Source organism: Hibiscus syriacus, unplaced genomic scaffold, assembly GCF_006381635.1.
Source record: "Hibiscus syriacus cultivar Baekdansim isolate YM2019G1 unplaced genomic scaffold, ASM638163v2 tig00110327_pilon, whole genome shotgun sequence".
NCBI lineage: Eukaryota > Viridiplantae > Streptophyta > Magnoliopsida > Malvales > Malvaceae > Hibiscus > Hibiscus syriacus.
Genome location: NW_024062684.1, coordinates 584,419 through 603,002, shown reverse-complemented (window position 1 = coordinate 603,002; position 18,584 = coordinate 584,419). Strand labels below are relative to the sequence as shown.

The 18,584-nt window shown below is 33.5% G+C and overlaps 2 protein-coding genes and 2 pseudogenes across 3 annotated transcripts; 3 read left to right on the top strand and 1 right to left on the bottom strand.

Annotated features, from left to right (window-relative positions):
• The first annotated feature begins 1,334 nt into the window (after positions 1–1,334).
• On the top strand, positions 1,335–3,714 carry LOC120118233 (annotated as a pseudogene).
• Positions 3,715–4,530: 816 nt separating this feature from the next.
• On the top strand, positions 4,531–6,509 carry LOC120118232 (annotated as a pseudogene).
• A 1,418-nt stretch (positions 6,510–7,927) lies between these two features.
• Positions 7,928–9,413, top strand: LOC120118190 (protein CRABS CLAW-like). 2 transcript variants are annotated; one of them, XM_039138314.1, is made up of 7 exons: positions 7,928–8,207; positions 8,328–8,462; positions 8,580–8,667; positions 8,745–8,793; positions 8,886–8,961; positions 9,055–9,117; positions 9,227–9,413. In XM_039138314.1, exons 1-7 carry the CDS (start codon positions 8,115–8,117, stop codon positions 9,251–9,253), a joined length of 531 nt encoding a protein of 176 aa, XP_038994245.1. In that variant the 5' UTR covers positions 7,928–8,114; the 3' UTR covers positions 9,254–9,413. The 2 variants fall into 2 exon arrangements, with proteins under 2 accessions (XP_038994245.1, XP_038994244.1); XM_039138313.1 differs by having other exon boundaries at positions 7,928–8,210.
• Positions 9,414–11,839: 2,426 nt separating this feature from the next.
• Positions 11,840–14,641, bottom strand: LOC120118147 (squamosa promoter-binding-like protein 6). Its single transcript, XM_039138272.1, has 3 exons — positions 13,589–14,641; positions 13,048–13,184; positions 11,840–12,542 (listed from the first exon to the last, which is right to left on the bottom strand). The coding sequence occupies exons 1-3, from the start codon at positions 14,215–14,217 to the stop codon at positions 11,842–11,844; spliced, it is 1,467 nt and encodes a 488-aa protein (XP_038994203.1). The 5' UTR covers positions 14,218–14,641; the 3' UTR covers positions 11,840–11,841.
• Positions 14,642–18,584: the final 3,943 nt, after the last annotated feature.

The window sequence follows — 18,584 nt, the reverse complement described above, 5'->3', positions numbered from 1 at the left end:
TAAAGGCCAAAAACACGGATTTCGAGCTCAGAACCATAATCTACATCAAACAAACCCTTCAACTTTTCGATCAAAGTTCTAAAAAAAAAATCAACCAAAACTCTTCAAGTTGCCACATAGTTTATTCATTAGGTTTTTTCTTCTTCTTTTAATTGTAACGGGATTTCAAATAAAAATAAAGAAAAAAGTTAAAATTATAACGTACCTAAATATATATAAAAAAAATAATATAATAGTTATAAAAAAAATTATATATAAAATAAAAATATTAAAATCAAATACACGAACAAAAACAAAACATACTCAATTCCACCCCCTCCAAAAGAACACCAACAAACGGAAGCAGAAAGAGGGCGAAAGGCAATGACAAATCACATCAAAAACCAAACGGGAGAGAATGAAATCCAAAGCAATTGGACCGGACGTTAGGGGTGGACTGGACCGGCTGACATTTTAGTTTTTCCCCGCACGGGGGCTTACACTTTGGCCTGTATGTAACTTATAAAACATACCCTTTCCCTTTGTTTCTTGTTTTTCCTTTTTCCTTCTAATTTTAATATATGTTTTACAGTTCATGTTCGAAGTTAAATACTAATATATCAAAGACATAATCCAAAAGGTCAAAGGTAGAACAGTTAAAATATTGTGCAAAAGATATGGTTCCCTATCAAATATTTTGGCACCCATTTCTATGAACTCTTCTTTTGCCACTTCATTATATTCCTTTAGCACATTTCAACAATGACCCCAAGGACATTAGGCACTTCAGATTTGCAGAAACTGAGTTTGAAAAAACAACAAAACTGTCTTTCATTAACAATTCCAAGGGTCTCTTTTGGTAACGCACAGTACTACTCAACATATTGGCAACGATCACAAATTTGGTTTGTCATCCAATAGGATAATGTATACCAAGTGATTGATGTTTGGCATAAGATAGGGTCAAATGGAAACCGAGTTGTCCTCGGTCGTTGTTGTGAACTAGAGATTACTTCTTTGACTACGTTTTTCTGGCAGAAGATCCTCCAATTAAGACTCTAGTGATTCTCTGGTTAAGATTACAGTCTAGTTCTTGTAAATCTTTACTGTTACATTTATTATATATGGTAATGATAATAGTAGGGAGGGGCTTATTAGGTATGTGCATGGTTGGCCTATTATAGCACTTGCCTTTTTGTCTCTTTCTTGGACCCAACTTTGTTGTTGTTGTCAAAGCACATACCATTTGCAGCACTCCCTCTTTATGTAACATTCTTTAAAAGCCTGAAACAAGCCATACCATTTACAGCATTCTCTTTCTCTCTGAGGTTCATTTCTTTTTCTTGGGAGCATCAATGGCAGTCTTGGTGGTGGTAATAGTGGCTTGTTTGCTTGCTTTGGGGCTCTGCATTTGCTTTGCCATGTTGAAATGGAATGAGATAAGATATAGTAGAAGAAAAGGGTTGCCCCCAGGGAATATGGGTTGGCCTGTTTTGGGTCAGACCACTGAGTTTCTCAAACATGGACCGAGTTGCATGAAAAAGCAGAGAGCAAAGTAAGCTTTTTTTTTTTTTGTACTGAGTTGCATGGTTAATGGAAACAATCATGATAAATTGGTGGTTCCCTTACAAAGTACGAAACATGTTACATTTTGTGTTTTTTTGGAACAGGTATGGAACCGTGTTCAAGACTCACATATTGGGGTGTCCAACTGTTATTTCCGTGGATCCTGAGCTCAATAGATACATCCTTATGAATGAAGGCAAAGGGCTGGTTCCCGGTTACCCTCAATCCATGCTTGATATTCTAGGGAAATGCAACATCGCAGCCGTGCATGGCGCTGCTCACAAGCGTATCCGAGGCTCGTTGCTGTCTCTCGTAGGCCCTCTTGTGATCAAAGATGAACTTTTGCCAAAGATTGACAAGTTCACAAGATTTTTCCTTCAGAATTGGCATGGGAAAACCATTGATATCCAGGAAACGACCAATGAGGTTTGTATCATGGTGATCTTGAGCTTTTTAACACTAGAAATATGCTTAATTTAGGTAAATCTATCTCTCATCAGATGGCATTGTGGGTATCATTCAAGCAAATTGTTGAAAAGGAACCAACTACATTCTATGAGATTTTCAAACCAGAGTTTGATAAGTTGTTAGTAGGAACACTTTCACTGCCTATAAACATTCCAGGGACAAATTACCATCATGGATTCAAGGTATAATTTTCAAGACTTTTCAACTTTTCCGTATGATTCTCAAAGAATTTGCCTGATATTTCAGTTTTGATTCAATCAGGGCAGGAAAAGAATTGTGAAGATGTTGAAACAGATTATGGGACAAAGAAGAGCGTCTTCAATACCCTATGATGATATACTTTGCCGCCTTCTTCGTAGCAAAGATTCAAAGTACATTCTCAGTGATGAAGAGATAATTGATCAGATAATTACTATACTATACTCCGGTTACGAGACTGTACGAGACTGTCTTGACGACTTCGATGATGGCTGTCAAGTACCTCCATGATCATCCTAAAGCTCTCGAAGAACTAAGAGTGAGTAACAATTTTTTCGACTGCTCGGAATTTTGATATGGTTTCTTGATTATTTATGGTGTATTTGATGATTCTAGTATTACTTACCTAGGAAGAACATTTTGCTCTCCGAGAAAAGAAGAAACCAGGCGAATCAATCGATTGGGATGATTACAAGTCTATGAGTTTCACTCGTGCTGTAAGCAGAATTTTGACTCTTTGCACGCCTACTTTTCATTGCATCATACAACTAATTAAAGTCTATTTTCCATGCAGGTGATATTTGAAACCTCAAGGTTGGCTACAGTTGTTAATGGGGTACTGATAAAGACAACAGAAGATACGGTGTTGAATGGTATGTTAAAGGGATCTCTGAGCTTAAAATTCTGCATTCTTTTTTTACTATGTTAGTATGTTACCTAGACTTGGAGGTGAGTGTCAGATTCGGGGAGAGATGGACATGGGAGTTGATTTCTTGACCACTAACCCGAAAATCGAAGCATTTCACTTGATTTTGTTCCATCTCGACATTTGAGGATGTTCCATCCACCTTGAACTCGACCTAAATTTTAGAGTAAAAACTCACTACACATAATTTTTCATGTGTTGTTGCTTGACAGGGTTTACCATTCCGAGAGGATGGAGAATATATGTTTATACAAGGGAAATCAACTATGATCCATTCCTTTATCCAGAGCCTTTTACCTTCAATCCATGGAGATGGCTAGTGAGTTACTATAAACTTGATGCTTTCCGTAGCTCATTTTGATTAAATTATAGTTCCGGTTTCTGTACTCTGCTCGAATTAAAGATTCAGTCATTATATTTAATTCGATATAATTTGATGCTCTAGTTTTACCACTTATATAACTCAGCTGAACTTGCAGGATAAGAGCTTGGAGTCACACAATTACTGCTTCATATTTGGAGGAGGCAGCAGGCTATGCCCTGGAAAGGAATAAGGCATACTCCAAATTTCTATTTTCCTTCACTATTTTGTTACCAGTTACAGGTTAGTCCACAATTGCATTTTCATTAATTTTTTTAATTTCAAATTCATATTAATCATAGTTAAATTGGGGGGGGGGGGGTTATGTTGTTTGAAATGCAGGTGGGAGGAAGTTGGTAGAAATGAAATCCATCAATTCTCAAGAGTTGAAGCACCAAACGGACTGCATGTTAGCATATCAAACTACCATGAATGAATTAAAACCAAAACTTCCTCATTTAATAAATAGTATTTTTCATGTAACAAGACGATAACGAATTCCGGATTCGAACTGTACTATCTATAATATTACAACAAATCTAGTATTATTTAAATGTTATTTTATGTTTATAGTAAAAGGTCCTTTTGTATTAAATCAAAACAAAGGTCACAGTACTTGCAAAAGTTACCTATGCAGTGAGGGATGAAGGTATTAAGAACATGAGAGAGGCTTGTACTTCCAAATTTATTTGTATGCCATAATCCTTAAATTATAAACTCCCCTAAATATAGACTTAGTTCCGTGGGAAAGCATAGAGCCAAGTAAGATATTTCCCGTTTATTTGCACTCTCGTCTTGTATACTGTACATGTTTTGTTATTCTGGCTCAACTGTAAGTGTCTGACACTATATTTTATTTTATGAAAAATGAAGAGTTTGAATAATATAATGTATATAAAACAAATTGAAGAAAGGGGAAATATCAGGTGAAAAGCAAAGCAAACACGTGGCATGCGAAGCAAAAACGTTTTCAAAGAGTGGAGGGTTTAGCATGTCACAATGTGTACATGTCGTTATAACTGTTAAGGGAGACTAACGTGGAAATTGCATGGATGCATGACCTTCTTCATTTCCCAACCGCCATTTTTATAAGGGTAACCAAAATCCAGAGGATCTATGTAATAATTTTCCCATATTTTTATCCTTTATATATAGAGACAAAAATCATCTCTATTTATCGTTGAAGACTTGAATTCCAAGTTCCTTCTGTTCCTTTTTTTTAACTCTGTTTCCTCTGTGTTCGGTTCCCTTCCATGGCAGCTGCAAAACCCACGCCGCTGTTGAAAGATGAGCTGGACATAGTAATTCCGACCATCCGAAACCTCGACTTCCTCGAAATGTGGAGACCCTTTTGCGAGCAATACCATTTGATCATCGTCCAAGACGGTGACCCTTGGAAGAAAATCAAGGTCCCCGATGGCTTCGACTATGAACTCTACAACAGAAACGACATTAACAGGATCTTAGGTCCCAAGGCTTCCTGCATTTCCTTTAAGGACTCTGCTTGTAGATGCTTCGGCTACCTTGTTTCCAAGAAAAGATAAATCTTCACCATCGATGATGATTGCTTCGTACGTTCCTTTTTGTATCTCTCTTACCCTATGAAAAAAAAAATCTATATATTTTTTCTATGTATTTTAGGTTGCCAAAGATCCGTCGGGGAAGGCGATCAATGCCTTGGAGCAGCACATAAAGAACCTGTTAACGCCGTCGACTCCGCATTTCTTTAACACGCTCTATGATCCGTACACAGAAGGTTCGGACTTTGTACGTGGTTATCCGTTCAGTCTCCGAGAAGGTGCTCCGACTGCTGTTTACCATGGCTTGTGGCTTAACATCCCTGACTATGATGCCCCCAACCCAGCATGTCAAGCCTCACGAGAGAATTACTAGGTATGTAAAATAATTTCGAATACAAATCACTTCATATCAGGAATTTAAATTGGGATTGCAGTTATGTTTTCAATTATGTTGTATTTGTGGCGACCACAACAATAGTGTACTATTATAGTCATTGTAGGTATTACAATTATAAAATAACGGTTTAGAATGATAATTTTAGCACTATCCAATGATTACTATTTCGATAACGAACCACTATTTAAATTTCCACTTCATATTTAAATAATTTTGAATTTAACTCATCCAATCAAACTTTCATCGGTCAATTTATTTTGAATTTAAGTAATTTTGAGATTTAACATTTGGGCTTCATGTTTAGATTTGGGCCATTTTGGACTATCGAATAAGTTTAAGTTTATATCATTACGACTTCCAATTCATTCTTAGGATTATCTTTTTGGTTTGGGTGGTGGACTTTCAATGACCAAGTTGGTTTTGATTGAGTCACATTCACATAAATCAAATCAGATTTTTATACTCAAATAATTTTGAGTTTGATTTATTTTAAATCACGTTCATATTTATATTCATGTTAGTCGGATAAAATTCTTTGAGTCAAGTTCAAATTCTAATGTTTGTATTTCGTATAAACATATCAATTGGATTGATTTTTATGTTGGATCAATCTATTTTATATCAGTTGGATCAAATCATTCTGGATTTTATCAACTGGTTCAGATCATCGATTAATTTAAAATGTTTAGATTTAGGTTACTCCAAGTTTTACTTGGGGTTTGAGTCATTTGGGGTTTAATATGTAGTTTAGGACTATTATTCACTACTTGTTTTCTTTTGCTAAGGTTTGTTGATGCAATCATGACAGTCCAAAAGGGAACTCTGTTCCCCATGTGTGGTATGAATCTAGCCTTGGACCGCGAACTCATCGGACCGGCAATGTATTTCGGACTCATGCGTGATGGACAGCCGATCGGCCGATATGACAATATGTGGGCCGGCTGGTGCATGAAGGTTATATGTGACCATTTGGGATTGGGCGTGAAAACTGGGCTACCCTACATTTGGCACAGCAAAGCAAGCAACCCATTTGTGAACCTAAAAAAGGAGTACAAGGGCATATTCTGGAAAGAAGAAGCAATCCCATTTTTCCAATCAATTGTGCTCCCAAAGGTCTGCACCAGTGTTCAGAAATCTTACCTTGCACTTGCTGGTGAGGTGAAATCTAAGCTTGGTGAACTGGACCCTTACTTCCTTAAGCTTGGTGATGCCATGGCTACTTGGATTGAACTCAATACTTCTCAGTTCATGTTTGATCAATGTGTTCAAAGCTTAACACATTTGAATTTGTGTAATTTTTTAGCAACATTCTGAACATTAAGAAATACCCAATTGAGTCATTCGAAGTCGAAATAAAAGTGTCCGGCATTACCCAAGATAAATGGGGGAGGAGGTCTTCAATCAGGATTCAAAGTTTCCTGATATAGATAACAAAGAGGGTGACCGTAAATTTAATTATGACGTATGTTGATACGCTGATAGTAATATTTAAGTTTGGTGGTTATAACATATTCATCATTTTTAATTAAGACAAGAGTTATAACCAATAATTTATGGTGAAATTATAAATGATGAATGTGGTCCAGTTAACTATGGTCAAGAAAATCTGAAATGGAAAAAAAAAAAACTTTACCATAAGCTATCAATTGCGATTTTTTATCCGAATAAAATGGGAAAAATGGCTTATAACCATGACAACCAAAATATTATCATCCACAATATCCATATCAGTTAATCACAACAACTATCACACCAAGTCTCGAATGAGTTGTGAACCAAAACGAATCAAATGCTTGTATTGAGAATTGGAGTTGAAAGGAGAGAGATCAAACACCGGTGGAAGGCAGAAACCAGACATGAGTAAACAAAGAACAAATATAGTAAACCAAACAAGCATGTACTGGGCAGGCCATTGAGTGATAAAAGCACAGCCTCGGCCCTTGGGAATGTCGATTTATACTAGCAAAGAAAGGCGAGGAAAACAAGTGTCAAGGATAGGCTTTTGCCATGTTTGGTAATGGAGGAATCGTCCCATCACAAAAGGACAAAGGAACCCCACTTCTTTTCCCCTCTTTCAGTAGTCAGTACTGCTTGGTGGTGCCTATCAACAGAATGCGTGTGTGTGTGTGACATTGACATGTGATTGCAGCATCGATCTCTTTCGGATTTCCATTTTTAACATAGCACCAGCAGATAATGGAATGCATGGACAGGTACCCCATATCAGTCTCTAATTCAAAACTCTTTCCAGAAAATCATGGGTTATCAGGTTCATGGATTATTAATGCCCACTTTCTCTAGTGAAAACATTTGAAGTGTAGATAGTTGAATCCTCCATTGCCAAGCCCAAAGACTTGATCCACAAGTTACATTGTGGCTAAGATGCCAGTACTTCATAGCTACCTTGCCTGAGCTAGGGTTTGCTCTTTAAAACAAAATTTCCTCCACTTTTATCATTCAAGTCAAATACCCGAAGTATTCTCTTTAATTTCTCTTAATAGATACTCTCCTCAAAGATATGAGAAACTAAATCGATTAAATTCGGAAATTAAAATCGAACATAGACTAAATTTAAACTCATAAGTTCAAATCCCACCAAGCATAAACTCTTCAGTTTTCCAATCCTTTTTAGGAAGTACAATACTAATTATTGAAGTTTAAACCGGCTATCCAATGAACGATACTTTATAAACTTCTCTTAAAATACTCGGAAGAAACACTAAATCTTCTTTATTGACAGGGCTTCGTTTCCCCACCATCATCTCTAACCAAAGGTTACATTTATAGCTAGCCAGGTCCTCCTATATGATCAAAACCCCTAACCTTAAATTTCTTCTGAAGGCACCCACACCACACCCTTGAGTAATTACCTCGCTAGCTATATATATAGCACCAGAGTCTCTTTTGTGTTTTCATAGTATGAACCTTGAAGAGAAAGTTGAAATGGACTTGGTTCCACAACCTGAGCATCTCTGCTATGTCCGCTGCAACTTCTGCAACACTGTTCTGGCTGTAGTTAGTTTAATTCATTTTGGTTATTTTTGAACTATTTGATGAACATATAGCTTAGGGTTTCTTATGATGATGATGAATTCATTTTGGTTATTTTTGAACTATTTTATGAATATATAGGTTGGGATCCCATGCAAAAGGTTGTTAGACACGGTGACAGTGAAATGCGGCCATTGCAGCAATCTCTCCTTTCTCAGCACCAGGCCTCCGTTGCAAGGTGAATGCCTCGATCCCCAAACTACCCTCACTCTCCAGGTACGTTTACAAGTGTAACTGCATGAAGCCATGAACCAATCGAATTAAACTTCGGCTTTCGATATGATCATCAATGAGATTAATTTGTTTGTACACAATATGTTGAGGGGAAAGTAGAGTTTCAGCGGTGATTTCATGAAGGGTACTTCGTATTCATCGTCATCGAGCGACCCATCGTCTCCCAAAGCGCCATTTGTTGTAAAACGTACATAAACCATAACTTATTACATACTCTCAAGTCTCGGCTATTCAAAGTACTTGCTTTTAATTAATCTTTTGCAGCTCCTGAGAAGAAACACAGGCTCCCATCCGCTTATAATCGGTTTATGAAGTAAGCAACGCTGTTTTCTGCTCTGAAAAAATCTCTCCCTCTGTATGTATATGTATATATATAATTACATTTTACAAATTTTATATTGAAAGGGAGGAGATACAGCGCATTAAAGCAGCAAATCCTGAAATTCCACATAGAGAAGCTTTCAGTGCAGCGGCTAAAAATGTATGAACAAATTGTCAGTACAATTTCCTCATTTTCTTCGAGATAAATTTGATTTTTTCGTATATTTTATTACTTTTGTTCTGTAACATGCAGTGGGCTAGGCATATCCCAAATTCTCCACAAGCAGCAGCATCAGTTTCTGAAAGCAGCAGCAATGTAAGGAAACAACATATATATACACACACACACATACTAAAATTGTTTTGATTCTGGGGGTAGCGAGTAGCCATAAACCCATGACTGACAGATTGATGATTTTAATTAGGGTTTCAATCAAATTTTCAAGGAATGAAGAAGAAGAGATATTAGTGCAGCAAGTTGCAAAGCTTGAGATGCAGCTGGCCTTGACTGGACTGCTACAAAGAAGATTTAATCCATATTTAACGTAACTTTGATTTGTATCTCAAACTTTCTTAACTATCATCTTTTAATATTTTAAGTATATGCATGTTTCTGGCGAAGTTCATGCACACCTGGGTACAAATTTTACACACACACACACATATATATATATATATATATACTAGGCGTATAATTGATATTACGAGTTAATTAACTCAGTTGAAAAATATTAAATAAGTTAAAATTTCAAAATATAATTTGTTATAATGATATTTATGCTTTAAATAATGTTACTATTTTCAAAAATTAAACAAAAATATAATTGTTTTATTAAACACAATCAAATGTATATAATTTCCAAAATAAATGTTTGTGTCTAAAATACAATCTAAAATCTAAACCGAAGACATACAATTAATAAAAATGTTTTTATGTAATATGTATATAATTGCAAATGACAAAATTAATTAATCATATAATTTAAATTAAATATTATTATTTATATGAACTCATTAGGTGGTTTTAGCGTGATAGAAAAGAGAATAACGTTTTTCCTAAAAGTCTTGAATGCAAGTAACTACGTCTGAAATATGTATGCAATAAAATCAAACTAAATGAGTACATAATTATTTTATATAAAATGATTCATTTTTTTAAGATGGTATATCATAAAAGTTAACTTATGTGTAATTTGGATACTATAATCCTAATAAATATTCTATTACGCTAACATTAATATCTAATTAGTCCATTATCAATTAAAAATATTATTAAATCATTTTAATATGACCTAACCATTTTTTATAGTAAACAATATATATTTATTTACTTATTATATATTTCATGTTCATATAATCCAACCATTAATATTATTAACACTTTAATAATCTTATTTAAAACATTATAAAGTATATGACAGATTAAAAGGAAATAAATCTAAATTTCAATATAATAGAGGGACCAATAGTATAATTAGACCCTTTTAGATTATGAAAGGTAAATTTTAGAATTTTCGAACAAAAATAAATTATTAACATATGTTCATTAAGTAATTAATTTTCATAAATACGCATTAATAAAACAACTCTATAAATTGTTAATAATATAAATATATTTCAATAGTAGCATGTATGATCTCAAACTTTTGGAAAAAAAATTAATTAAGTCTTTGTTTTTTTATTAAGCTAAAATCTCGAATTGATAAAATAAATAAATTAAACCCTTGAATTGATTGATTGAATTAATTAAGTCTTTAATTAATTTTTTCCGTTAAATCTGAACAATATTTTTTAAGACATTACAGTCACAAGATACAATATAGTTCTTTCACGTCAAATTTATATATTTTTTAAAGAATAATTTTTAAAAAATTTGTTGAAATTCTAAAATAATTTCAAATTTATTAAAATTAGTAATATTTCAAAAATATCATCTAATAATATCATAATGTAACATATGACATCAACTTATTCAGGAAACAATAAGATTTACCGGTTACTATGTAAGAACCTTACTAAATACAAAAAAAAAATCAAAATTTTAATTTTTTTTTCAAATATTCTAGAACTTTTGACATTCTTAAACCTATACTGACCATGGGTGGGTTAGGTCAATTTTTAGAACTCTATACATATGTAAACATATACTGACCGCATAATTAATTTATTTGCCCCCACCACTTTTGTTTTTAATTCAGACATCCATAATCCATTGTTGGGTTGAATGATTTACAGTTGGCCTTAAAAGAAAGAGGTGTTCCAAGTGGGAAGTAAACATAAACCCAAGTTGTAATTGTTAAATAAGATTCCCATCTGGGATTTCATGGTTGCATTGCATTCTTTGTACCTTTTGAATTCACAACCCACACTCTGCACGTATCGTGTTCGAAACTATCGAATTTTCAGCCCTAAAGTAACAACATGCTTCAAACACTAAAATTAATATCAACCTGCAGAAAAAGCAGCAAACAAAGATATGCATGCAGCACACTGACAAGCATATCTTCTTCCAATTAACATGAACCACTCAAACTTCTACACATTTTATATATATACAACTTGCTAGTGCAAAATGATTCAAAGTCTGAACTTTTTTTTTGCAGGGGAGACCTTTATTCCAACTGGACTCTTACTTTGTCCATTTGAATATTGCCCTTTCAGTGCAACCAAAGTGATGGGATCACTAAACCAGCTCAAATAGTATCATATTTATCAAGTTTAAACCAGGTTAACTACATAGAATCAGTAGAGGAACTAGAGTAATATAGCAAAAGAACAAAATACTACCGAACTTGCACCGACATACATTTACAATGTCCAGGATTTCACGTTGTTGTATACCGACCGGAAACGAGATGTACCACCAATGGTGTTGGAACATGTCTAAAAGCCTATTTGTGAAATGCATTGCAAGTTTGCAACTCTTCCTGTAAACCTGAAAGAAGAATAGAACATTGTAGATGTATGGAGAATATTTGAAAGCAGGAAAAAAGGGTAGAAACCGACGTTTGTGGATATACCTTTCTCCCTCGCGTACAAATTATGTGGTGAGGAAATAAAACAGTTCGTCGTTTTCCTGCTTTACTTGCATGGAGTTCCGTTGTTGCTCCACTCTTTGGAGATGTGTTGAAAGTTGAAGCAAATCGACAGTGGTTCCGTTTTCGGGAGAAAGGCAATAACTATTGTGCAAAAGATCCGAGTTTTGAACTTGAACATCGAAATTAGCAGTTTGACCAGCACGAGAGATGGAGCCTGCATGGCTTATTACCATGGGGTTCGTTTCACACGTGTAAAAGATATTCGCAGAAGATTTCTCGGAGCAACTATGGACATGGCCAACTTGATCGGTCATATTCTTTTGCATTCCTGTCGCATGGCTCGACAAATCCTGGGATTGAGCTGACAGAAGAGAGAGAGCACAATCTGAGCGTGAAACCCCAGAGAACTCTTTAGCCATTGATGCTGCACTAGGAGCATCGAAGGCTTCGGTTGCTAATGAAAATGTTCCAGAAACATGTTGTCTCCCAATGCCATGCATATGAAAGAAAGATGATGATAGCAACTGCCCGTTTGTGATTGCTAATGCCGACTGAGAACTATGCATTGGATTCTCTTCAGATTTAACCTGCAGACATTGATTAGTGTAGACATGTCTTTCGGGATGAAGAAAGTCTACTTGAAATGTGTTTGGGTTAACGAAAGGTGCTTGTTTCAATACGGACGTCCCCAGAAACTTGCTACCTGAGAATCCACATAGGTTACTAATATGTTACAATTTTGCAAAATTAAATTCTATAGCAATCGAAGGAAGCAAAGCAAGCTAACACAATTTGGTTGCTAGAACTCTGTATTTCTATTTTTAACCTGCAAATCGAATTGAACCTATACCAAAATGCATATATGAACTCATTAGACTTTCAATTGCATGTTTCTGAATACAATGGTACTTTTTAGTTTACGGAACTCCTGATCAAGCATTACACGACCACAAGTTTGGAAATTAAAACAGGATGCATTTTTTAGGCCAATTATTTCTGTCTTTCCAGTATGCAGATATTAGTTTTCGAGGGCTTGCACAAAATGTTTGTATCGACTTAGCCCTAGCCATGTTTACTAGCAAATAATAAGTTACTATCTGTACCAATGCAACCGAGAGTAAAGTCGGTTGTTTAAATTACATGACTGGTTCTACATATCTTCAAATGCGTGAGACTCAGGAGATGTAAAAGCAAGATATGGTTCATACCTTGGTATGAATGCAGCAACTTATGTGATTTTCCAGAGAAGGTATTGAAATGAAGCTTCCTTCTCCGCTCATTATGCCCTGCTAGGCGTTTACGACAACTCCGCTTACCATCATCAAATTCAGCCAGTAAATGAAACCTGATGTAGCAACAAGAATTACGGTTAGCCAAAAATGTATCGAAATGCAGGCCATTAAAGTACAAAACAATGAACAATTATGTTGCATGTCCACCCTAATATTCGGTGTCGAGTTATCTCTAGAAAAGGACAACGAAGTAAAGACTTGGGGACCTTCCACCAAAAAGAAAAAGTCAGCCTGCAAGAATCAACCTATATGCAGGCTGGAATACATGACGATTATAAGGATAAACACATGTACTTATTCATTTGCATTTACAAAATATTCTCTAAATCGATTTCAATAGTTAAACGATATCCTTTATATGATCTTAAACTACAAACATGCTAAGATATTCATTAAATTTTACATAGAAGCATAGCAAAATTGAAAGGAAAAAGATAGTTAAAAAAAAGCAAGCAACCTGCTACACTGTTGACAAAATCTCTGTTCAATTCCATTAACAATAACTTTGACAGTCTTAGAGTGAGCTTCGCAAACTTTATGCCTCTTGTGGTAATCTTTTGAAGAGCTAAGATCCTTGTTGCAACCATAAACTTGACAACAAGGAGTATGGGAAAGCGACCTCGTCGTTCGAGCTTTCTTCGAAACGATGGAAGTTTCCTTTGCGAATTTTCCTTCATGTGCATCTTTATGATCAGTCAATCTCCCTAGCTTCAAATCAATGAGTGAAGATTCTTGACTGTTGGAGTCCATCAAAGAACTACAATGCTTGGAACCAGATTCCTCTTCACCAAAATATAAGCTAGAAGAAACCATACAAGAAGGGGAAACTACACTTTTAGTAGTGGAATCATTACCAAACTCAGCTCCAAAAATCCCCGTACTGGTGTTACCATAAAAGGGTTTCTTGTTCATATCAGCAATACCAAAATCCATGAAATCCATGCTCTCCAAAACTTCAATATCAGTAGAAGAAGGTTTGAGGTCCCAACTTAGCATTGTTTTTCTGCTTCTGGCAAAAGCATCCAAATCCATTTCATCAGTGAAAATAAAGTTTTTTCCTTCAGAACCATAGCTCCAAGACTCCATCAGTATGAGCAATGTAAATTCCTACATATAATTGGTAAAGAAGTTCAAAATAAAAATCATTAATACAATAACTGCTTATCAGGTGCTAAGAAAAAACTAAAGAGAGTGATAAAGATACACGGACCATTGATTTCAGTAGTGTGTTAGTTCAATTTTAACATTACATTACAAAAAAGGAAAGTTGGAGATATCCCGTTGAGCATTTAATTAAAAAAGTACATTAAAAGAGAATCAAAAAGAGGAGAGAAAATCAAAGCTATGTTTGGTTGCAGAGAAAGTGAAGGGGAATTTTTTTTTAAAGGAAAGAAAATGGAAACTCAATGAACATGTTCATGGTGATTGAACCAAGTAAAGCTGATGAATTGAGTTGCCCAGAAAAAAGGTTGATTCTTTGAAATCCAAATCCCATAGAGACAAAATACTGAAAAAAGCATAACCATGTTAGCTGAAGCATAAGAGATTAAGAGAACCCAAAGCTCCAAATTCTTTAACATTTCGAATCCCAAGAAAACAGAGTTGCAAAAGCATAATCGACACACACAAAAGGTAGAAAAAATAAAGGATGAAAACAACCCGTTAAGAGAGATTAACAGACAAAAAGAATTCACATGTGGTGTAACGTTAAGTCCCTGTTAAGAAAACTGTAGTAGAACAATTAAGGATGTCGCAAGATTCCCAACTTTCTTTCCTTTTCCTACAGTTTTCTAGGAAACCAAACAAAAAACCCATCAAACAACAAACATAACCCGAAATTTAAAAAAGGGTTATCAAGATTTTTCCTTTCTTTGCTTACCACGGAGAAAAAAGAGAAGAAAGAAAATGATAAACCAGAAGAAAGACAGAGAGAAAGTAAAGCTGTAGTATTATTAGAAACTTTTGGTTTGTAAATCAAGGTATGAGCAGATACACTGTGAGTCAACATGATTTCCTCTCCTACTATTTCTAATATTCTGTCTCAAAAACATGGATTTTTAATTATTATTTAAAAAAACCTTCAAACAAAACATTATTTTTTAATATAACACTCATTTCGTATTAATTCTTAAAATAACATTCTTTAACCTTTTTTTTACACATTAAGCATTTAATCTTGCTAATAAACCCTCCAAACGCAATCACGATAGTATGGCCTCTGCAATATAGACTCTTTGCTTGATAATATGAACAATGTCGATATATAACTATTCATATTTGATTTATTCATTAGTTAATTCAGATTATGTATTGTAAAGATCTATTATAAAAATAATTATCCTAATTTAATTCTCTATTCATAATATCATGATTTAAATTTTTAATTTTATAATTAACAATTCATCCGGCTAAACCAACTAAACTAACTAAAAATTAGTTCATTTTATTTGAATTTGCTACCATTGTTTTCAACACTTTGAATGTAGGGAAATTGTTAATTTGGCAATGAAACCACAAGGATCCAAGTTTCTTTACATAATTTCTTCCACAATCAACCAAACCAAAATTTGATCTAATAATTCGACGTGAAGGGAAATTGAATTACTTGTTGGTTTAAACCCTAAACCTGACTTATTCAACGTCACCATGTCTTTTGAGGTCTAGAAAATAGGGTCATAAAAAATAAATGTAAAGAAATCATTTTGTAATAGTTCAATAAATATAATGAGTATTATATAATATTTGAAAGTTTAGTGACTAAAAATATCATTAGAACTTAATTAAATGACCTTTGAAGTAGTTTACTCAAAACATAAGGACTGCTGTGTTTTTTTCCAGCAACGACAAATAAAAAGACACTGGAAAAACGAACGAATTATTTATTTCTATGTTGGGATATGTCCAGACCCTGCTTGACATTTGTACAACCGGATGAGCTTACACGTGTCCAATTTTAAAAAGTATTGAAAATCAAGGGTAAATTTACCAAATGTCCCCATAATATTATCTAAATTTTGATTTGGTCCCTAAACTCATCCTAGCAGTTAATTTGATGCTAGTTCAAATCTGTCGTAGATCAAATTGTAAGTACGAGTATATTTAACATATAAACAACTTCGTTAAAAGAAAATATATAAGATTATTAAGAATAAAGGAAACTAATTATTATTTTTAACGTGTTAAATCCAAATTGTCATGTCTTCGCATTAGATTTGTGTTTACATTTAAATCCAAACTTGTCGATTGTTACAAGCTTATAATATTCTATGGTTGCTGTGTTACTAATGAGGATGTTGTGAGTCGTGCTTCGGCTCTCCTGGTTGGTATGTAGGGGCTTTCTGTTTGTGGACCTTCAATTGTTGCTACCGCCTTGTGACTTTGATGCTTGGTTTTAGCATTTTCATTATTTGGCAACTAGGTTGTTATGCATGTGTTATTATGATTATCGCGATTGTATTTTGGTGCCAATATTTATGTCTCGTTTTGTATTTGTAACCTTGTTTGAATACAAAATCTACCCTTTCAAAGAAAAAAAAACATGTAACCCAGGAGATGATTAAACTGGTGAAAAGATCTTATTAATACAATTCTTCGATTGATTAATAAAAATGTTTTAAAAGTTATTGTAATTTGAAGAGGTTTGGTGCAATTAACCCGAGGGAGGGGAGGGGGGGGGGGGAAACAAGAAAGTGGGTACATTCGGCAGGGAGGCACTCGAACCTGACAAACAACTTTCCTTTCGCCCTTTATGAACCAATGTTGCATGAAATGGCATTCCCCTTGTGTGTTTCTGCAACAACTTGTCCATTCTGCAGATGGATAAGAACATATGCTTTTGAAAGCTGCATTTCATACTCTGATTTTTTTTATTATTGCTTTTCAATCCATAATTTAAGCTACTTCAAGCTTTATTTGATAGTAAAAAAATTAAATTAAAAATTTAATCAAATTTGAGTAAGACGAACATAAGATTTTACGTTAGGAGTGTAAATATAAAAAATTATATAAAAAATTTAAGGGGTGCGAAACTAAATAATTCTTATAAAATACAAAGAAAATACTTAATATATAAGAAAATTTAAAATTTATGGGAGTGTTACCGTACCCCAGCACTCCGTCAGTCCATCCCTGCTTACAATCATATATAAAAGGATACTAATAAGTTGTTTAAAATGTTTTTAATTATTACCGTAAATGATAAAAATATTAAACTTGAAAAAAATAGAGATTATATGAAATTATTAAGTGAAATTGGATGAATGTTATAGTAAGTGATAAAATCGTCGGAGCTGAGGACGATTTTGCTCTTTTTTTAAAATCTTAGGCTCAAAATGTAAGAAAATAGAAGTACAAAAACTATTTTTTAAAAATTATCAATTTAAGTGAAAATATGACTTTAAGAAAATTAATAATATTTATGTTTTGACTATAATTATATTACAAACTCTGAAAATCCATTAAAATTATAATTACATGATTTAATATAAAAAAAAATTAAAAAGAGTTTTAATATGACAGTGTGTTTAGTTTAGAATAAAATATGATGTTTGTTCCTTTCTAATTTGTCGTTGATATGTTACGATCGATGGTAATTATCAACGGTTTTAGTATAATTGTAATTTTTATTTACATCATAAGATCAAATTAAAAGAAAAATAAATTATTGTATCATTCATCTTATTTTCTTAAATAATTTATCATGATCCTATTTTTCTTAATTTTTATTTTTCTTTTAGATTGCTATTTCACTAATTTAACCTAATTGTTAGATAGTAAAAGTAAAATTTAAGAAAAATCCAAAAGAAAGGAAAAGGGGAAAGTCTAATGTGCGGTAACTTAATATACTATTAAGGAAAAATATTATTGAAAATGTTATTATTTTTTTTAGTATTTTCAATAAAAAAGTTACCTAAAACATTATTATTTTTACCGAAAATATTATTATTAGACGCTTTATCGGATTTGTTAACATATCTGATAAAATAAATATTATTTTTCTACGAAAAATATTAATATTAGATATTTTACTAGAAATATTAAAAAATATTAATATTTTAGATAAAAAAATAACGTTTTAGATAAATTTTTATTAAAATTAAAAGTAAAATATTTTCAATAATATATTTATTTAATCGTATATTAATACTGTATTAGGGCATAAATTCCCAAGGAAAAGGGTAATATAGAAAGTACTCACAGGGTGGAAGGTGCATATGTCCCCATCAGGCCATCACCAATCTAATCTCCTTGCCAAAGCCATTAATGTGAGTCAAAAGCTGCTATTTGCTTTAGGAAAAAACAATCCACTCAACCTATTCACCCATTCAGTCATATATATATATATATATATACACACACACACACAAAATAAACGGGTAAACAATGGATCTAATTTTTTTTTCTTTAAAAATTGGTGATTAACGATTATCCGTTATAATTTTAAGTATTTAAAC